Below are 15,491 nucleotides of genomic sequence, written 5' to 3'. Positions count from 1 at the left end.
AAGTTAAAGACTTCGAAAGCCCTAAAAATCCCTTTAAGAAGGTGGTCCAGGTCCGATGGTGACCAACAAATCTTCGAGCGTCTCATGGCAAGGCAGCGGGGAGAGTCTACAAGACTTGAGAAGTCGCCCTGGGCAGAGGCAGGAACTCCCAAGCCGAGAACTTCTCCCGTGGCATACCAGACGCTCGATCTAGACGAGAGTTTAGATGGGGGAAAGGCAAATGCTGTCTTTCCTAAACTCTTCTTAGTCTCTAGCCAATCTCCCAACAGCCGCAAAGCTCTCTTGGATGAACGAGAGAGAACGAGTCTAGTAAAGGCAGGTGTGGTAGCAGGCACGCCTAACACAAACTCTGACGGCGGCGAACGAGGAGCCACAGAAACAAAGTGGTCAGGGAACAACTCCTTAAATACAGCCATGACTTTTCTAAAGTCCAATGATGGTTGAGTTGCCTTAGGTTCGTCCAGTTCTGAAGGTTGATCCTCTTGCGGTTCAGCAACGTCCTCATCTGATAGTTCCTCATCCGAAAACTGATGAGGAAACGGCAACGGAGTGGGCAACGTTTGGCTCGCTGAGTCCGGTCGCACTGGTGCATGCGTGACGGATCCGGACGCAACGTCATGGAACTGCTGCACAGTCTGTGAACTGTCAACAACCATGGGTGCGCGAGGACGCACAGCGTCCACCCGAGACTGTTTAGACCGTCTGGGTTGTGCAGTCAACACCATACCGGGGTGCGGAGGTTGACGCACCGCGTCAAAACAAGTCACCTCTGATGGTTGTTGAACGTCCTGAACGTCAACAACCACCTCCGTGCGTCGCCTAACGTCAACGTGCGGCTGGCAAACCACACTGGGTCGCATCGGTGGGGGTACAACCTCAACTGGTAGACGCGAGAAAGTTACCTCAGCGTCAACAGGACGCACAACAGACCGCTTGGTTGGTTGTTGGCCAGAAGGTTCAGCAGCAACCTTCTCCGCATTGAAGTCCTCCATCAAGGACGCAAGCTTGGACTGCATGTCCTGTAGCAATACCCATTTAGGGTCTACGGCAGCAGGTGCGGCAACAGACGGGGTGAGCGACTGAGGCGGTACCGCTTTGCCTCTCTTAGGCGGTGAGCAGTCATCAGATGACGGCAACGAGTCCGAACTGACCCAGTGGCTACAACCGGGACGTTGGACTTGTCCTGAAGGGACCGACTTACGCTTTAAAGGTCGTGAGACCTTGGTCCAAAGTTTCTTACGAGAAACACCTTCGGACGACGAGGTAAAAACGGGCTCTCTCGTCTTACGTTGGTAGGGGCGATCTTGGGGAGATACGCCTGATACCATAGAGGGAACGTCTGTTCGCTGATCAAGGCCTCTCGAACCCATGCGTCGTACGACATTGCTTCTCCCCTGGGCTTGGGAGCTTGCAAGAGGTCCCGGACTAGGAGGACGACAGGCACGAACAGACGAACCCTCAAGCGCAACACTGTTCACAACACTTTGAGAAACACTAGGCACTTTATCACTTCCCGCGGCACTTTGGCACTTTAGTTCCTTAACATCCGCCATGAGTTGATTGCGGTCACTTGCAAGGGACTCAACTCTCTCCCCCAAGGCATGGATAGCACGCATCATGTCAGCCATCGATGGTTCCTGAGTGCAAGGAGGGGGGTTAGGAACAACCACTACAGGGGAAGGATTAGGTTGAGGGGCATGAGGAGAGGAGAAATCTACCGACCTAGAAGAACTTCTCCTTACCCTATCTCTCTCTAGTCTGCGTGTATACTTCTCAAATTCGATAAAATCGAATTCCGAAAGGCCCACGCATTCCTCACACCGATCTTCCAATTGACAGGTTTTACCCCGACAATTGGAACAAACAGTGTGAGGGTCGAGAGAAGCCTTTGGAAGACGCCGATGACAGTCCCTAGCATTGCATTTTCTAAGCTTGGGAAATTGTGAAAGGTCAGCCATTTTGAATTGGTCAAGGGAAAATTCCAAAAAACGATCTAAGTCAACAACAATGAATCCGATACAAAAAAGAGTTCAAGGATTTATTTGAAGAAAAACCCTGTACAGCGAAAGCTCATAACCAAAATAAAGTACTTCACCAAATATGATGGGAAAAACTCCAGGTTTCAACAGCGAGTAAAGTACGTCTTGTCGACACGTCGACAGAGAAGAAATTGAGTCTTTGTTTACATCGAGTATGGTATCTGGCCGACAGTTGGCGCTGGTGGGCACACCCGCAACCTGTATAGCGATCGCTGGTGAGTTTTACTGTTTTTTTGTCTGTCGAGCAACAGAGTTGCAGCTATATATATTCACCGGCTAAGTTAAATATTTAAAATTCAAGAATAGGTTTGAAAAAAAAGTTATATTCTAATAAACTCGGCAGGTACCATTTTTTGTTCGATATACTCGTATCCTTCATAAAACGTTTTCTCTTTATCCACACTATGGATGGAGCAACATTCTGAAATGGGAGCAATATACCAATAACCAATACCAAGGCAGATGAGTTCACTGTTGAATATTGTGTGTGTGAGTGGCTGAATGATGCTAGAGGTTTGGAGGAGGAAATCTTGTTGACTTTGGTATTGTAAATGGAATCATATTAATAATTCTGTCTCTACCTCAATTTTAAAATGTTGGTGGTCATGATCACATTTTGTTTCCTTGGGATGAAGTTGGGTAGCATGGCAATACCCTTTCTTCCATCTGATATTGTACTGTACAACAGGTCTTGGAATGGCGAAAACAGGGTTTCTGACTTAGTACTGGCCTGTTTCCTGATGTAGGCTAAGGTTGTAGCATTGTCAGAATGTAGAGCTTTGATCTTCCCCACTAACATGTTCTCTATGCTCCTCAAGGTATTTCATACCATTAACATTTGTATGCAGTTATTGTGTGTCTCCTTATCCATCTCCGTCCAAAGGCCTGACAGGTAGTGATTCTCCAAGGTTGCTCCGAACCTTCTGTTGACATACAACAAAAGACTGATATGTCTGGAACTTTCACTTCAGCCTCTGGTGGTTGTTCTGTTATGTCATCAGTCCTGTTTGATCTTTAAATAGAGGGATCACAACTAGGTTTGGATCCAGACATGTCCCAATGATGGTTCAAATGGAACTGTAGAGGTTTCCTTTTCACTATGGGATGTGGGACAAACTTTTAGATGCCATGATCCCAAGTATTTCTTGTCTGACATTTCTTGTCCCGTTACAGAAGTCCTTCAAAAGATTCAGGAAGGACTGGATCATTTTGCTGGACAGGGAAGCCTGAAAAGAACTAAATTTATTGTCATCCCCAAATATAGAATTGACTAAGCTTGGAGACAGAAGTGACCTTAGATTATATAACTGGTTCAGAAGCCTTTTCTAAGATTCCAGAAGAACATCCCTCATTGTCATCAGGATCAGTACGTCGTCCGGGTACAAAATGACCTTTATTCCTAAAAGATGCAGCCAATGTGCCACTGGATACTATAATTCTTGTGAAGACCTGCAGAGCTGTGGTTAAATGTAAGCAGACGCAATACAATTCAAACACCTTGTCTCCACAAATGGACCTTAGAAACTTCCACAAACATGGATGTATAGGCATGTGAAAACAAGTATACGACAGGTCTACTGAGACTATCCAATCGTCTTTCCTCACTGCTGCTACGACTGACAAAAGGGTCTTCACAGAGAACTTCATCATTACCAAGAACTTGTTTCACCTGGAGACATCAAAATCCCAGTCACCAAGAACAAGCGGTGATAAAATCCTGTACTGTACTAGAAAGCGGTGATAAAATCCTGTACTGTACTAGAACTTAAAATCTCCACCACTGCACCCTTCTCCACGAACTGACTGACCTTTTGCCTTAAAGCCTGAGACATATCACCATTGCCTTTTTAAGAATTATGGATGATGAGATAAAGATGACAGAGCCAAACAGTAGCTGGTAACCCTCTAGCCATACCCTGAGAATCCTTGGATCCAGTTAAAGTTGGAACCAGTTGTCTAGGAAGTGAAAAAGTATCCCTCAACTTGCAGTTAATACATTGACCATCATTATCAGTATATCCCACCTTTTGATTTGCTAACAGACTCAGGTCTTACACAACACCCTTGTCTCCTGCCTGATCTGAGACCCAAAAATTCCTGGAATCTGCCTGGTAATGTTACATCCTCTCTGTAAAGGATAACCTTCAAACGGTGATGCATTGGGTGCTGAGTGAAGGTCTGCAGTTTCTTGCTGACACTAAAACCTATTTTCTTGAGGATGTCTGTTCTGCCAACCTCACAAGCCTATCAGCCTCTAAGATCAGACCTAGTATAGGTAAGAACATAAGATCATGCTTTTAATTTGAATCTAATAACTATGCATGGAACATACTGTATACGCTCCCTGTTCTTTGAGATGAATTTCCCGAAGGTTTGAGCTTACTCTGATGTAGAGGCCAAGAGCTTAAAAATGAAGTCTATGACAAACCCATTCCTAAGCCGGGCAGTTTATTCACTCTGGTATACCACTGTCCTTGACCAGACAGAAGGGACTAAGTATAATAATGAAGATAGTGTCTGATCTATGATCAGTCCTGTCTAAGACCCCATCTACTTTATCCCTCACAGTCCAACAAAACATCGGTTTAAAGCTATTCTGCCAATTACCACTGAGCCTGCATACTGTATTTCTACCCTTTACTCATTTGTTGAGGATGTTTCACTACCACACAGCTATTCCACACTTTTGACCAGTGTTTTTTCCATGTGTTAATCATGCAAAATGTCTGGGGACCCATAGTTATTCTTTGAATCCTGGATGTAAAAGGCTGTCTATTAATAAAGGGCTTAAAGTTAATTACACTTGTCGTTCATCCTATTGGCACACCATTATTCTGCTTAAAATAAACTTAAAAGGGGTATACAAAAGCTAAGGTTGAGGGGAGGTAGTAACTCCTTTGCCTAATACAGAAGCCGTAGCTACGTATGGGCCCAAGGTATAACATCTTCCATAATCCACTCTTACCTCTCTAAGGTATTGAGACGCGAACACAGAGTTGCTTCTCCAGAATGTTGCATGCATAATTTGCCTAACTGACATACTGTATTCTTACGATATGCCAGCGAAGTAGCAATAGCTCTCACTTCGTGAGCCCGCACTTTCAAAAGGCCGAAGTGCTCTTCCTCACACAAGAGGCGAGCTTCTCTTATAGTCTCCCTTAGGAAAAAAGACAAAGCATTCTTTGAAAGGGGTTTCAGTAGATCTTTCACTGAGCACCATAAGGAGCTAGATGCTCCTATCACATTCTTAGTGTGAGACAAATAAGCTTTAAGGGCTCTAACTGGACAGAGGAGCCTCTCCTGCTCTTGACCCACTAGATTAGTGAAGTTAGGGACCTCAAAAGTCCTTGGAAAGGGTTTTGATGGGTTCTCGTTCTTGGCGAGGAAGTCAATCCTTAAAGCACAAAACGCTCCCTTCTGATTGAAGTCCACTTTTTTTTCAAAAGCATGAACCTCGCTGACCCTTTTAGCTGTGGCTAGGGCCATCAGGAAGAGGGTTTTCTTCGTTGCATCTCTAAGAGAAGCTTGCGAGATGGGTTCGAACTTCTTGGTGCAAAGAAACTTCAGAACCACATCCAGGTTCCAAGACGAGGGTTTTAACTGAACCTGTTTAGTTGTCTCAAAAGACTTCACGAGGTCTTGCAAGTCCTTAGTTTGAGACAAATCTAAGCTTCTATGCCTACAAACCGTCGAGAGCATACTTCTATACCCTTTGATCGTGGATACTGCCAGTTTAGCATCCTGTCTGAGGTATAACAAAAAATCCGCAATTTGATTCACAGAGGTAGTGGATGAGGAAACTTTGTGCTGCCTACACCAAGCTCTAATAGTCTCCCACTTAGATTGGTAGACCCTTTGTGAAGAGACCCTCCTCGCTCTGGCGATAGCTTTTGCAGCTTGCGCCGAAAATCCTCTCGCTCTGACAAGCTTCTCGATAGTCTGAAGGCAGTCAGTTTGAGAGCGAGGGGGTTTTGATGGTACCTCTCGAAGTGGAGTTGTTTGAGAAGCTTTGGACTTGCAGGAAGGCTTCTTGGGAAGTCCATCAACATGTCTACCACTTCCGTGAACCATTCTCTCGTTGGCCAGAATGGAGCTACTAGGATCATTCGTCCCGAATCGAGGAGAGCGAATTTCTTGACGACCAGATAGATGATCTTGAACGGGGGTAAACGCATATGTGTCCATCCCCGTCCAAGCCATCAAAAAGGCGTCTACCGCTATTGCCTCCTTGTCCGGAACTAGGGAGCAATAGTTGGGGATCCTCTTGTTCTGGTTGGAGGCAAAAAGGTCTATTAAAGGTCTCCCCCACAACTTCCAGAGACTCTGACAGACCTGCTGGTTGAGGGTCCATTCTGTGGGAAGAACTTGCCCTTTCCTGCTGAGCATGTCTGCCCTTACATTCCTCTGTCCCTGTACAAATCTTGTCAACAGTTCTACTTTGTTTTCCTTCGACCATAGAAGGAGCTCCCTTGCTGTTTCAAACAGAGACAGAGAGTGAGTCCCCCCTTGCTTCCTGATGTAAGCTAGAGCCGTGGTGTTGTCCGAGTTGACCTCCACTATCTTCCTTGACACTGAGTCTTTGAAGGCCTTTAGCCCTAACAGGATGGCCATCAACTCTTTCCTGTTGATGTGCCACCCAATCTGACTCTTTTCCCAAGAGCCTGAGACCTCCTTGCTTCCTAGTGTTGCTCTCCATCCTGAGTCCAACGCATCTGAGAACAACACTAGGTCTGGGTTCTTCTTGTACAGGGAGATCCCTTCCCCTAAAAAAGCTGGATCCAGCCACCACATAAGATGATCCTTGACCTCTGCTGGAATGGGGAAGGAAAAGGAGTCTTCCTGTTCCACACCTCTGATAGGAAGTGTTGAAAAAGTCTTAGGTGGAGTCTCCCCAAAGAGACAAACTGTTCGAGGGAGGAGAGAGTTCCCAATAATCTCATCCACTCCTTCGCTGAGCACTTCTGTTTCTTCAGGAATTCTCGGACCTTCTCGAGGCACTTGGTCTGCCTCTCCTGGGAGGGAGAAGCCTGAAAAAGAACTGAATTCAGAACTATTCCCAAATAGAGAATAATCTGATTCGGCTCGGTCAGAGATTTCTCCCTGCTGATGATGAGACCCAGTTCTTGAGCCATCATGAACGTCTTTTGGAGGTCCTCCAGATATTTTTATTTCAACCGTGATCGTATCAACCAATCGTCCAGATAAAAGGATATCCTTATCCCCTCTTGGTGCAGCCAGCCTGCCACGTTCGCCATTATCCTGGTGAAGACTTGCGGAGCCGTGCTGAGACCGAAGCAAAGTGCCTTGAACTGGAAGCACTTGCCCTGGATCACAAATCTCAGGTATTTCCTCAAAGTCGGATGGATGGGGACGTGAAAATAAGCGTCCTGCAATCGAGAGACACCATCCAGTCCCCTGGACGTACTGCTGCCAGCACAGACTGAGTCATCTCCATGGTGAACTTTGTCTTCTCCACGAAGACGTTCAAAGAGCTGACATCCAGGACGGGCCTCCATCCACCCGAGTTCTTGGGTACCAGAAACAGGCAATTGTAAAAGCCTGGGGAGGAAAGGTCCAGAACTGATTCTATCGCTCCATTGCCTAGCATCTGGTCGACCAGATCCAGAAGAGCCTTTTGTTTCCCCGCATCTGCGTACTGAGCCACTAAGGCTAGAGGAGTATTTGAAAGAGGAGGCTTCTTCAAAAGGGGGATCTTGTATCATTCCTTGATGACTGAGAGGGACCAGGTGTCCGCCCCTCTTCTCTTCCAAGACTGCCAAAAAAGTGACAGTCTTGCCCCTATCGTTGTCTGGAGGACTTGCACTTCATTTTTTGGAGCGGGATCTAAACGAACCTCTGTTCGTCCTTGCTCCTGACTCCTGTCTTCTTCCTCTAAAGTCAGATCTCAAAGGAGCCCTGCCTCGAAAGGGCTGTTGGAATTTCCTCTCCTCCCTCTTCAGAGACGAAGGAGCGACGGTCAAAGGCTTCCAAGCCGAGCGCGATAAGAGGTCTTGGGTGGCCTTTTGCGCAAGAGAAAGCGCAATATCTCTGACAAGGGCCTCAGGAAAAAGATGTTGCGACAGGGGGGCGTAAAGGAGCTCAGACTTCTGCGCAACAGTCACAGATCTCGAAGCAAAGGAACATAACAGGGCCCTCTTCTTCAAGACTCCTGCTGAAAAAAGGGAAGCCAACTCATTAGCTCCATCCCAAAGAGCTTTATCCATGCATGACATGATACTCGTTAGGTCTTGTGTTCCCTCCATTTGCTCTGTCTTCCTGACCAGAGTCCCTAGAGACCCGTGCAAAAAACTAAAAACCTCAAACGCTCTAAAAATCCCTTTAACGAGGTGATCAAGTTCAGACATCAACCACATAACTTTGGCCGAGTTGAGTGCATGCCTTCTAGCAGAGCAGAGTCCACAATACCAGAGAAGTCACCCTGGGAGGAGGCAGGCACTCACAGACCCAGAGGCTCCCCAGTCTCATACCACATGCCAGCCTTCGAAGCAAGACGAGCTGGTGGAAACGAGAAGGAAGTCTTAACCGCTTGCCTCCGTTCTTTCATCCAATCATCAATTTTCGCAAGCGCCTTCTTTGCAGAAATGGAAAGTTTCATCTTGATGAAGGCCAACTGTTTCTTGGCCTTCTTCCTGCTAAATTGAGATTGAGGAGATCGCGGAGCAGCAGGTTGGAACTCCTCCCCATAAAGTTCAAGGAGGGAGCAAGAGAGAACCTTGTAATCGCCAGCAGCATCAGCAGGTTTGTCTTCGTCATCAGAGACCTCCTTGAGATCCAGATCCACCTCTACAACATCCTTCGTTCGAGAAGAAGGCTCCCTAGAATCTGACAAAGGCATATCAAAGGATTCTTCCTGAAGTAGAGGGCTGCAAGCAGCCTGACCTCAAGAACCGCTTGCGTCCTGGCGCCGAGCGTAGGTGGCGTCCTGGCGCCGAGCGTAGGTGTCGTCCTGGCGCTGGGAAGAGGCAGAGTCCTGGCACCGAGCACTTGAAGAGTCCTTGGTGCGGTAGGAGGAAGAGTCCTGACGGTGAGAGGGGAAGGCGTCAGGACAGTGAGAGGGGAAGGCGTCCTGACGGTGAGAGGGGGAGGCGTCCTGACGGTGAGAGGGGGAGGCGTCCTTACGCCGAGAGCTGCTATCGTCCTGGTAACGAGAAGCAGTATCGTCCCGAGGAAGCAGGCTGGTATCGTCCTGGCGCCGAGAGCGAGAGGCAGAGTCGTCCTGGCGTCGAGAACGAGAGGCGGTATCGTCCTGGCGTCGAGAACGAGAGGCAGTATCATCCTGGCGACGAGAACGAGAGGCGGTATCGTCCTGGCGACGAGAGGAAGTTTCGTCCTGAGGAAGCATGCTGGCATCGTCCTGGCGTCGAGAGAGAGAGGCGGTATCATCCTGGCGCCAAGAGCGAGAGGCGGAATCGTCCTAGCGCCGAGCAGAAGAGGAAGCAGAGCGGTGTCGTGTCTTTGAAGAACCGGGCAGGGGTTCCTTGGGAGAGGAACTCTGTTCCCTCTTAGAAGCTAACTTCTTGATTGGCAAAGAGTCGTCTTTACGTCTGTCGGACTGGGAGTGAGGGCGGCTAAACGCTTGAACTAACGAAAAAAGTTGTTCCTGCATGCCAGACATGAAAGACTTAGCTACTTCTGCTGGGTCTTGCAGTCACGAAGGAGAGGGCTGACGAATAACACTCGTGGAAGGAGAAGGATCTTCGGTTGCTCTATCTCGACTTGCGGACCTAGACTTCGTCCTCTTGACAAGTACGGAGTCTAAATTGTCCTCTGAAGGACAAGGTTCAAAGCTACTAGAACCGGGAGAGTGAGAACGAGACAGTTCATCGCGGTTCCACCTCCTCTTCATAGGTCTTGACGCCTCAAACTTCCATTTGCGTCTAGGAGAAGGATTCGGAGAAGAAACCATCACGTTTGACACGCCTTTTCCATTGCGGTCAAGAGCAGCCTGGGAATTGGCAACAGGACTGTCTGAGGAGACGGCTGACCAAGGGTACGTACCTCTCACCCCCTTTTGGTTGTCGACGTACCTTCTCCCTTGGTCCTGGGAGCTTGAAAGAGGTCTAGACCTAGGGTAATGACAGGTTCGGTCAGTCGCCACCTCCACTGCACTTTCACAAGCACTAATATCACTTTCACTGGGTTTATCTTTAAAGGCCGCAAGTTGTTCTTTAATGGCCTTCAACTCGGCAGCCATCCTGGGGTACTGAGGGTCATCCGCAGATATGGATCCTGTAGAAGGGGCAGGAGTTACTATCTTAGGGGAAGGATCAACTTCCAAAGAGGAATTAATTACAAGTTCAAAGGATAAATCAACACTAAGTTCACTAACAGACTTAGATTTAGACCTAGAAGCTCTCCTAACTCTATCGAGCTCTAGTTTACGCACATAGCGCTTCATAGCCAACCAATCCTTTACATTCAAAATCTTACATTCCTCGCACCTGTTATTAAGTGTATATTAAAAACCCCTACAACCCTAACACACGGTGTGAGGGTCTACCGACATTTTCGGCAACCTCACCTTGCATTCCTCATTCACACAAACACGGAAATGAAGTTTATCACTCATAATGAACAAAAGCAAAAAAGCACAGAAATAACAAAACACGACTGCCAAATCCCCAAATCAGTGTACTTCACCAAATAGCAGATTGGTACAGCGATACAGGGAAAGCGAAGAAAAAACTCTAATGACGGGCCAACGTGTTGTCGATCCGGCCGGCAGAGATGATCTGAAGAACAGAAAACGGGAATGATTCCAAGTACCACCCTGCAAGGGTTGTTAACCACTACAAGGCGGTTGCCGCGATTTTTGAAAAATTCTGCCGAAAGTCAGAGACTATAGCTATATACAGTATATATATAACTGTCAGTAATTTCTATTCATAAAAATGAAGTTTCTCACTCAAATTAAACAAAACCAAAAAATAACAGAATAAACAGAAACACGATTGCCAAATCCCCAAATCAATGTACTTCACCAAAAAGAAGTCCGGTACAGCGACACAGGGAAGGCGAAACGAAAAACTCTAAGGCGGACCAACGTTGTTGTCGATCCGGCCGGCAGAGATGATCTGAGGAACAGAAAATGGGAATGATTCCAAGTACCACCCTGTAAGGGTTGTTAACCACCTAACCGCACAACCACCACAAGGCGGTTAACTCGATTTTTGAAAAATTGTGCCGAACGTCAGAGACAAGGCTATATATATGTAACTGCCAGGTAAGTTCTATTCATAAAATCTGAAAAACCAATGTAAAAACCTATCAAAAATTTCTTTAATGTTAATTAACATCCAATAAGAATTGATGATAAACTTACCTTAGATGACAATTCAATCCTAGCTCCTCTGCCGTCAGGTTTTGCACGATCTATCTGATAATAACAAAACCCTGCAGTCTTGGTTAACCTTGCATTCCATGTGATACTCATAACAGAAGGCAGCCTCTCACTGAAAACATGTTCATTATAATATGAATAGAGCTTCTTGCATAATTCTTCCTTTTTTTTCTTAAAACTTTTGACGAAAAGCAGGGCATCTGGGTGGCAACGGATCGTGTGAACAGTAGAAGACAATGATGCAAGAAATGTCAATGTAGGTGTACCACTGCATTCCACTTTCCTTTCGACGTGCTTTCGATGAATTTCAGTTTTTGATTTCCCCTTTGGCGGGGCTTTATTTGCCGGGGTGACAAAGGACTGTGGACAGACTAAATTTTGTACTTTACCTCTTTCTGGGGAAACATCTGAATCTGAGTCTGAATCAGAAGAAAGGTCAACAACTAAAGACTTTCGCCAAGAAGTTGTATCTGTAACTTTCTTAGCTGTGGGTTTCTTGAGGCTATTGAAAGGAGACGTGCTAGATTCAGCCTGAGTTCCCTTTTTTTTGGGAATATTTTTTTCACCTGGTTTCTTACGCCCTATTTCAAGATCATCTGATACGCTACCAGCACTTCTTCCCTCCAATTGGAGGTTTGGTTTTATTTTTTGTTTCAATCTTTCACTTAAAGGTGGCAGATAAAAGCTCAAATCATCCCCACTTTCATCATCGTCGATGAAGCTTTTCATACAGGTACCCTGAGTAGGTAAAGGATGTGCTTTTGGAGTTTTTTCCTCCTGAATCTTTTTTTTTACACTTTTCAAATAATCTTCAAAACTGCTTTCATCTTCACTAGAAGTTGAAGGACAGTATGTATTATCACTTGCTTTCTTTCTCAAGTTTGAAGTCGGAGTTTTTTCTCGGCCCTGAGACACTTGAATTTTACGAGTCCTATTACCACTAAGGCTAATACTGGATTCTGAGGATGAGTCTTCATCACTAGTCATATATTCATTATATTTCTTTGTAGAGCTTGTTGTTCTTTTATTGACTTTTTCATTTCTATTTTTCAATGATTTACCCTCGCAATTATCATTTTGGTTTTTCAAAGCCTCCTTAGCTGTTCTCACATACCTCTTTGTCACTCCTTTGAACTGCTTTGCATTTTCAACTGGATTTGAAATATCAGGCAACAACCCATCGGATGTCTGATCTTCATCGGATGTCTGATCTTCATCGGATTCAAATATTCTCCTTACCCTATTACAGGATACAGAACTTGGCTTTATGAATGACTCTGAATCACTGTTCTCCGATGCTGACCCGGAGCAACTGCTACTATTAGCAACTGGGGTTGTTGCAACTTTACGCTCTGGAGGCATTGGACCTTTACACTCTGGAGTCACCAGATCTTTATTCCCTGGTGATGCTGCATCTTTACCAACAGTATACAAAGATTTTTCTGATGCTTTTAAAGATTTGGTGAATACTCCTGATAATTTCAAGTGAAGAGACTCTGATTCTTCGGAAAACAATTCAATACTTTGACTAACACAGCTCTTGTTTACTCTTCTTTTAGTAGTTACATTCTTAAGAAGATTTTCCAAGTTCATCTTGCTTCCATCTGAATCCTCAGATTCAGAAATGACAACCTTAGGGGTTCCGGAATTTCTTGACTTCCTCTTCGTTACAACATTGTCATTGCTATTAGAATCTGAAGAATTCTTACTTTCACCACCACCCTGGTTTTGAAAAGTATGTAGCAAAGACCTATTACATGTTTTCATCTTTTCTTGTACCCTCATATACAGAGATTTTTCACATGTATCATCAGCGTCATGAACGGCATTTGGCTTGGGTTGGCTAATCTCTAATGTGGCATCTTGCAACAAGAAACTTGAACCGTGTGACCCATCTTCAAATGGACTTGTCATAACCCAATTTGAAACAGCATTGCCTCCAACATTACTGGAGCTTGGAGTAAGGTATCTGCTTGGTGAACCTACCATATTTCTGCTAGGAAGCTCAATCACTGGGATAGGCAACTTGGGGGCACTACATGGTAGAACTTTACCAGGCGAGTTATCAGTATTCCTCACCTTAGGACAACTTGGAGTTTCACTCACATCAATGGTATCATGCCTCAGCAAGAACGATGAACCATGCGATCCTTCCTTAAATGGACTAGTCAGTACCCACCTTGCAACTTCAGGGCTATTGAGATCTAGGTGTGATGAGGTGGGTTTTCTGGGAGATTTTTTTAAAACTCTTTCCCCTGAGCCAGGATTATAATTCATAAATTCCTTACCCTGAGTTTTATATTTTTTCTTGTCATCTGATCCTCCAAGGATTTCTATATAGGAACAAGGGCTGCTCTGAGCTTCGGCTTCATTACCTATTAGATTAAATTGGTCACAAGGTCTCTCATTAGGAAGACTGTCTACCACACTAACATCTTCACTGATCAAGGAGTTTTGTTCACATGCATTATAGAAAATCTCTTTCCCAACACGATCTTTTATAGGTTTGTCTCTTTCCAAATAAACAGCACATGGGATAGCATTAACATTATCCTGACAAGATGGATCTGATCTAATATGACTAGGTAATACTTTGTTTTCTTGCCCAGGGCTGACATCTAAAATACTATCATGACCAGGGCTTTCTAAAACAACACTGCCATGATGATTCCTTACTACAAAAGGAGAAATGTCCGGTGAAGGTTTTCCAGAATTTGTATTTGTTTGAAGCGTAAGTGTGGAAATGTCAGGATAAATATTTGGATAATTTTGATTCAAAGAACCCCTGATCATTGTACTGTTAACAGCAGCATTTTCCTTTGGGATTTTTTTCTTTTCGCTTTTCAGAACATCCCAGCTGCATGCAATTATAGTTTCATCAATGCAAAGGCCATCCATAGGAGGGTAATTATCATGTGGGACAGGGTCTGAACTTTCTTCTGTGATTTCAAGGACAGCTTTATCACTCCCCATCTTCTCTACATATTTTCGAAATCCTACCACTGCCCCTTTAGTTTTGGTGGAGGTTGAGAAGTGTGTGTCATTATTGATCTCACAGGTGTAATACAACTGGGGGGTATTTATTCTTTTTTCTTTGATGATCTGGACAGGGGGGTTATTTTCCTTGCCATGATAAAATTCAATGAAACTACCTTCATCTATATCTGTGAAGAGGCTCTCTCTCTTTCTATTGTAGTCGTCTAGATTTATATTTTGCACTTGTCCAACATCACCTCTGACACTGACACATTTAAAGTTGACTTCCGGAAGTCCAGGTCTTTCTGAAGAAGAAGAACTTTCCCCTTCTTCAGCATCTTCACTTTCATAAACTGTGGCAAGATTTGCAGAGCTCTCTTGGGATTGATGGCCATGGGTTTGACTGGTATGGGGTAATGGGTTGAGTGGTTTCAGAAGTGAGAGTTGTCTACATGTTTTTCTACCACTGGCCTGGGGCCTGTCTTCAGCTGCCTTCCCCTTAGGAGGTGATCTGACAGTCTTTAGAGACAGCTTGTTTCCACCTGCAATATACATAAAAATAATGGAATTATATCTACTTTAATTTAGGTAAGGAACAGTCTTTAAGGCAAGATAGGATTTGAATGACAGTGACAGCATTTAAAGAAATGATTTCAGTTAAGTGTACAATATACAGCAAGTACACAAAACAATTAGGTACTATGATAATAGAATTCAATCAGGAGTTCTGCTTCAGAAGAATAACAAATTTGGTAAAATGAAAAAAAAAACAAAATCTTAATGATAATCTTATCGTTTTTATACTCCCCTGATATTCATATTGCTTGTACTCAAAGCTGTGTTGATATGTACCTCAAAATAATAACTTGTAAGTTATATTTTTAAAGCTATACAAACCTGAATCCTTAAAATATTTTATCTTAATTGTTCATTACTTCGTGTAATTTATTTATTTCCATATTTCATTTCCTTACTGGGCTATTTTCTCTGTTGGAGACCTTGGGCTTATAGCATCCTGCTTTTCTAACTAGAGTTGTAGCTGAGCAATTTAAACAAAAAAAATGGAATATGTTTTCAGCGGAGCTGGAACGTCCATTGAATTCATTAACGAGGTA

The 15,491-nt window shown here is 44.7% G+C and overlaps 1 protein-coding gene across 2 annotated transcripts in view; it reads right to left on the bottom strand.

Annotated features, from left to right (window-relative positions):
* The window catches only part of LOC137660245 (uncharacterized), a 123,134-nt gene that overhangs the window by 74,545 nt on the left and 33,098 nt on the right, over positions 1-15,491 (bottom strand). For both annotated transcript variants that reach the window (XR_011047661.1, XM_068394977.1), the window contains exon 3: positions 11,383-14,918. Coding sequence is in view for 1 of the 2 variants with exons in the window: in XM_068394977.1 (XP_068251078.1) it covers positions 11,383-14,918 (3,536 nt within the window). In the remaining variant the exon portion in view is untranslated. The remainder of the gene's footprint in view (positions 1-11,382; positions 14,919-15,491) is intronic.

This window comes from Palaemon carinicauda, chromosome 20 (genome assembly GCF_036898095.1).
Source record: "Palaemon carinicauda isolate YSFRI2023 chromosome 20, ASM3689809v2, whole genome shotgun sequence".
Classification (NCBI taxonomy): Eukaryota; Metazoa; Arthropoda; class Malacostraca; order Decapoda; family Palaemonidae; genus Palaemon; species Palaemon carinicauda.
This window is presented reverse-complemented; position numbering and strand designations above follow the sequence as displayed.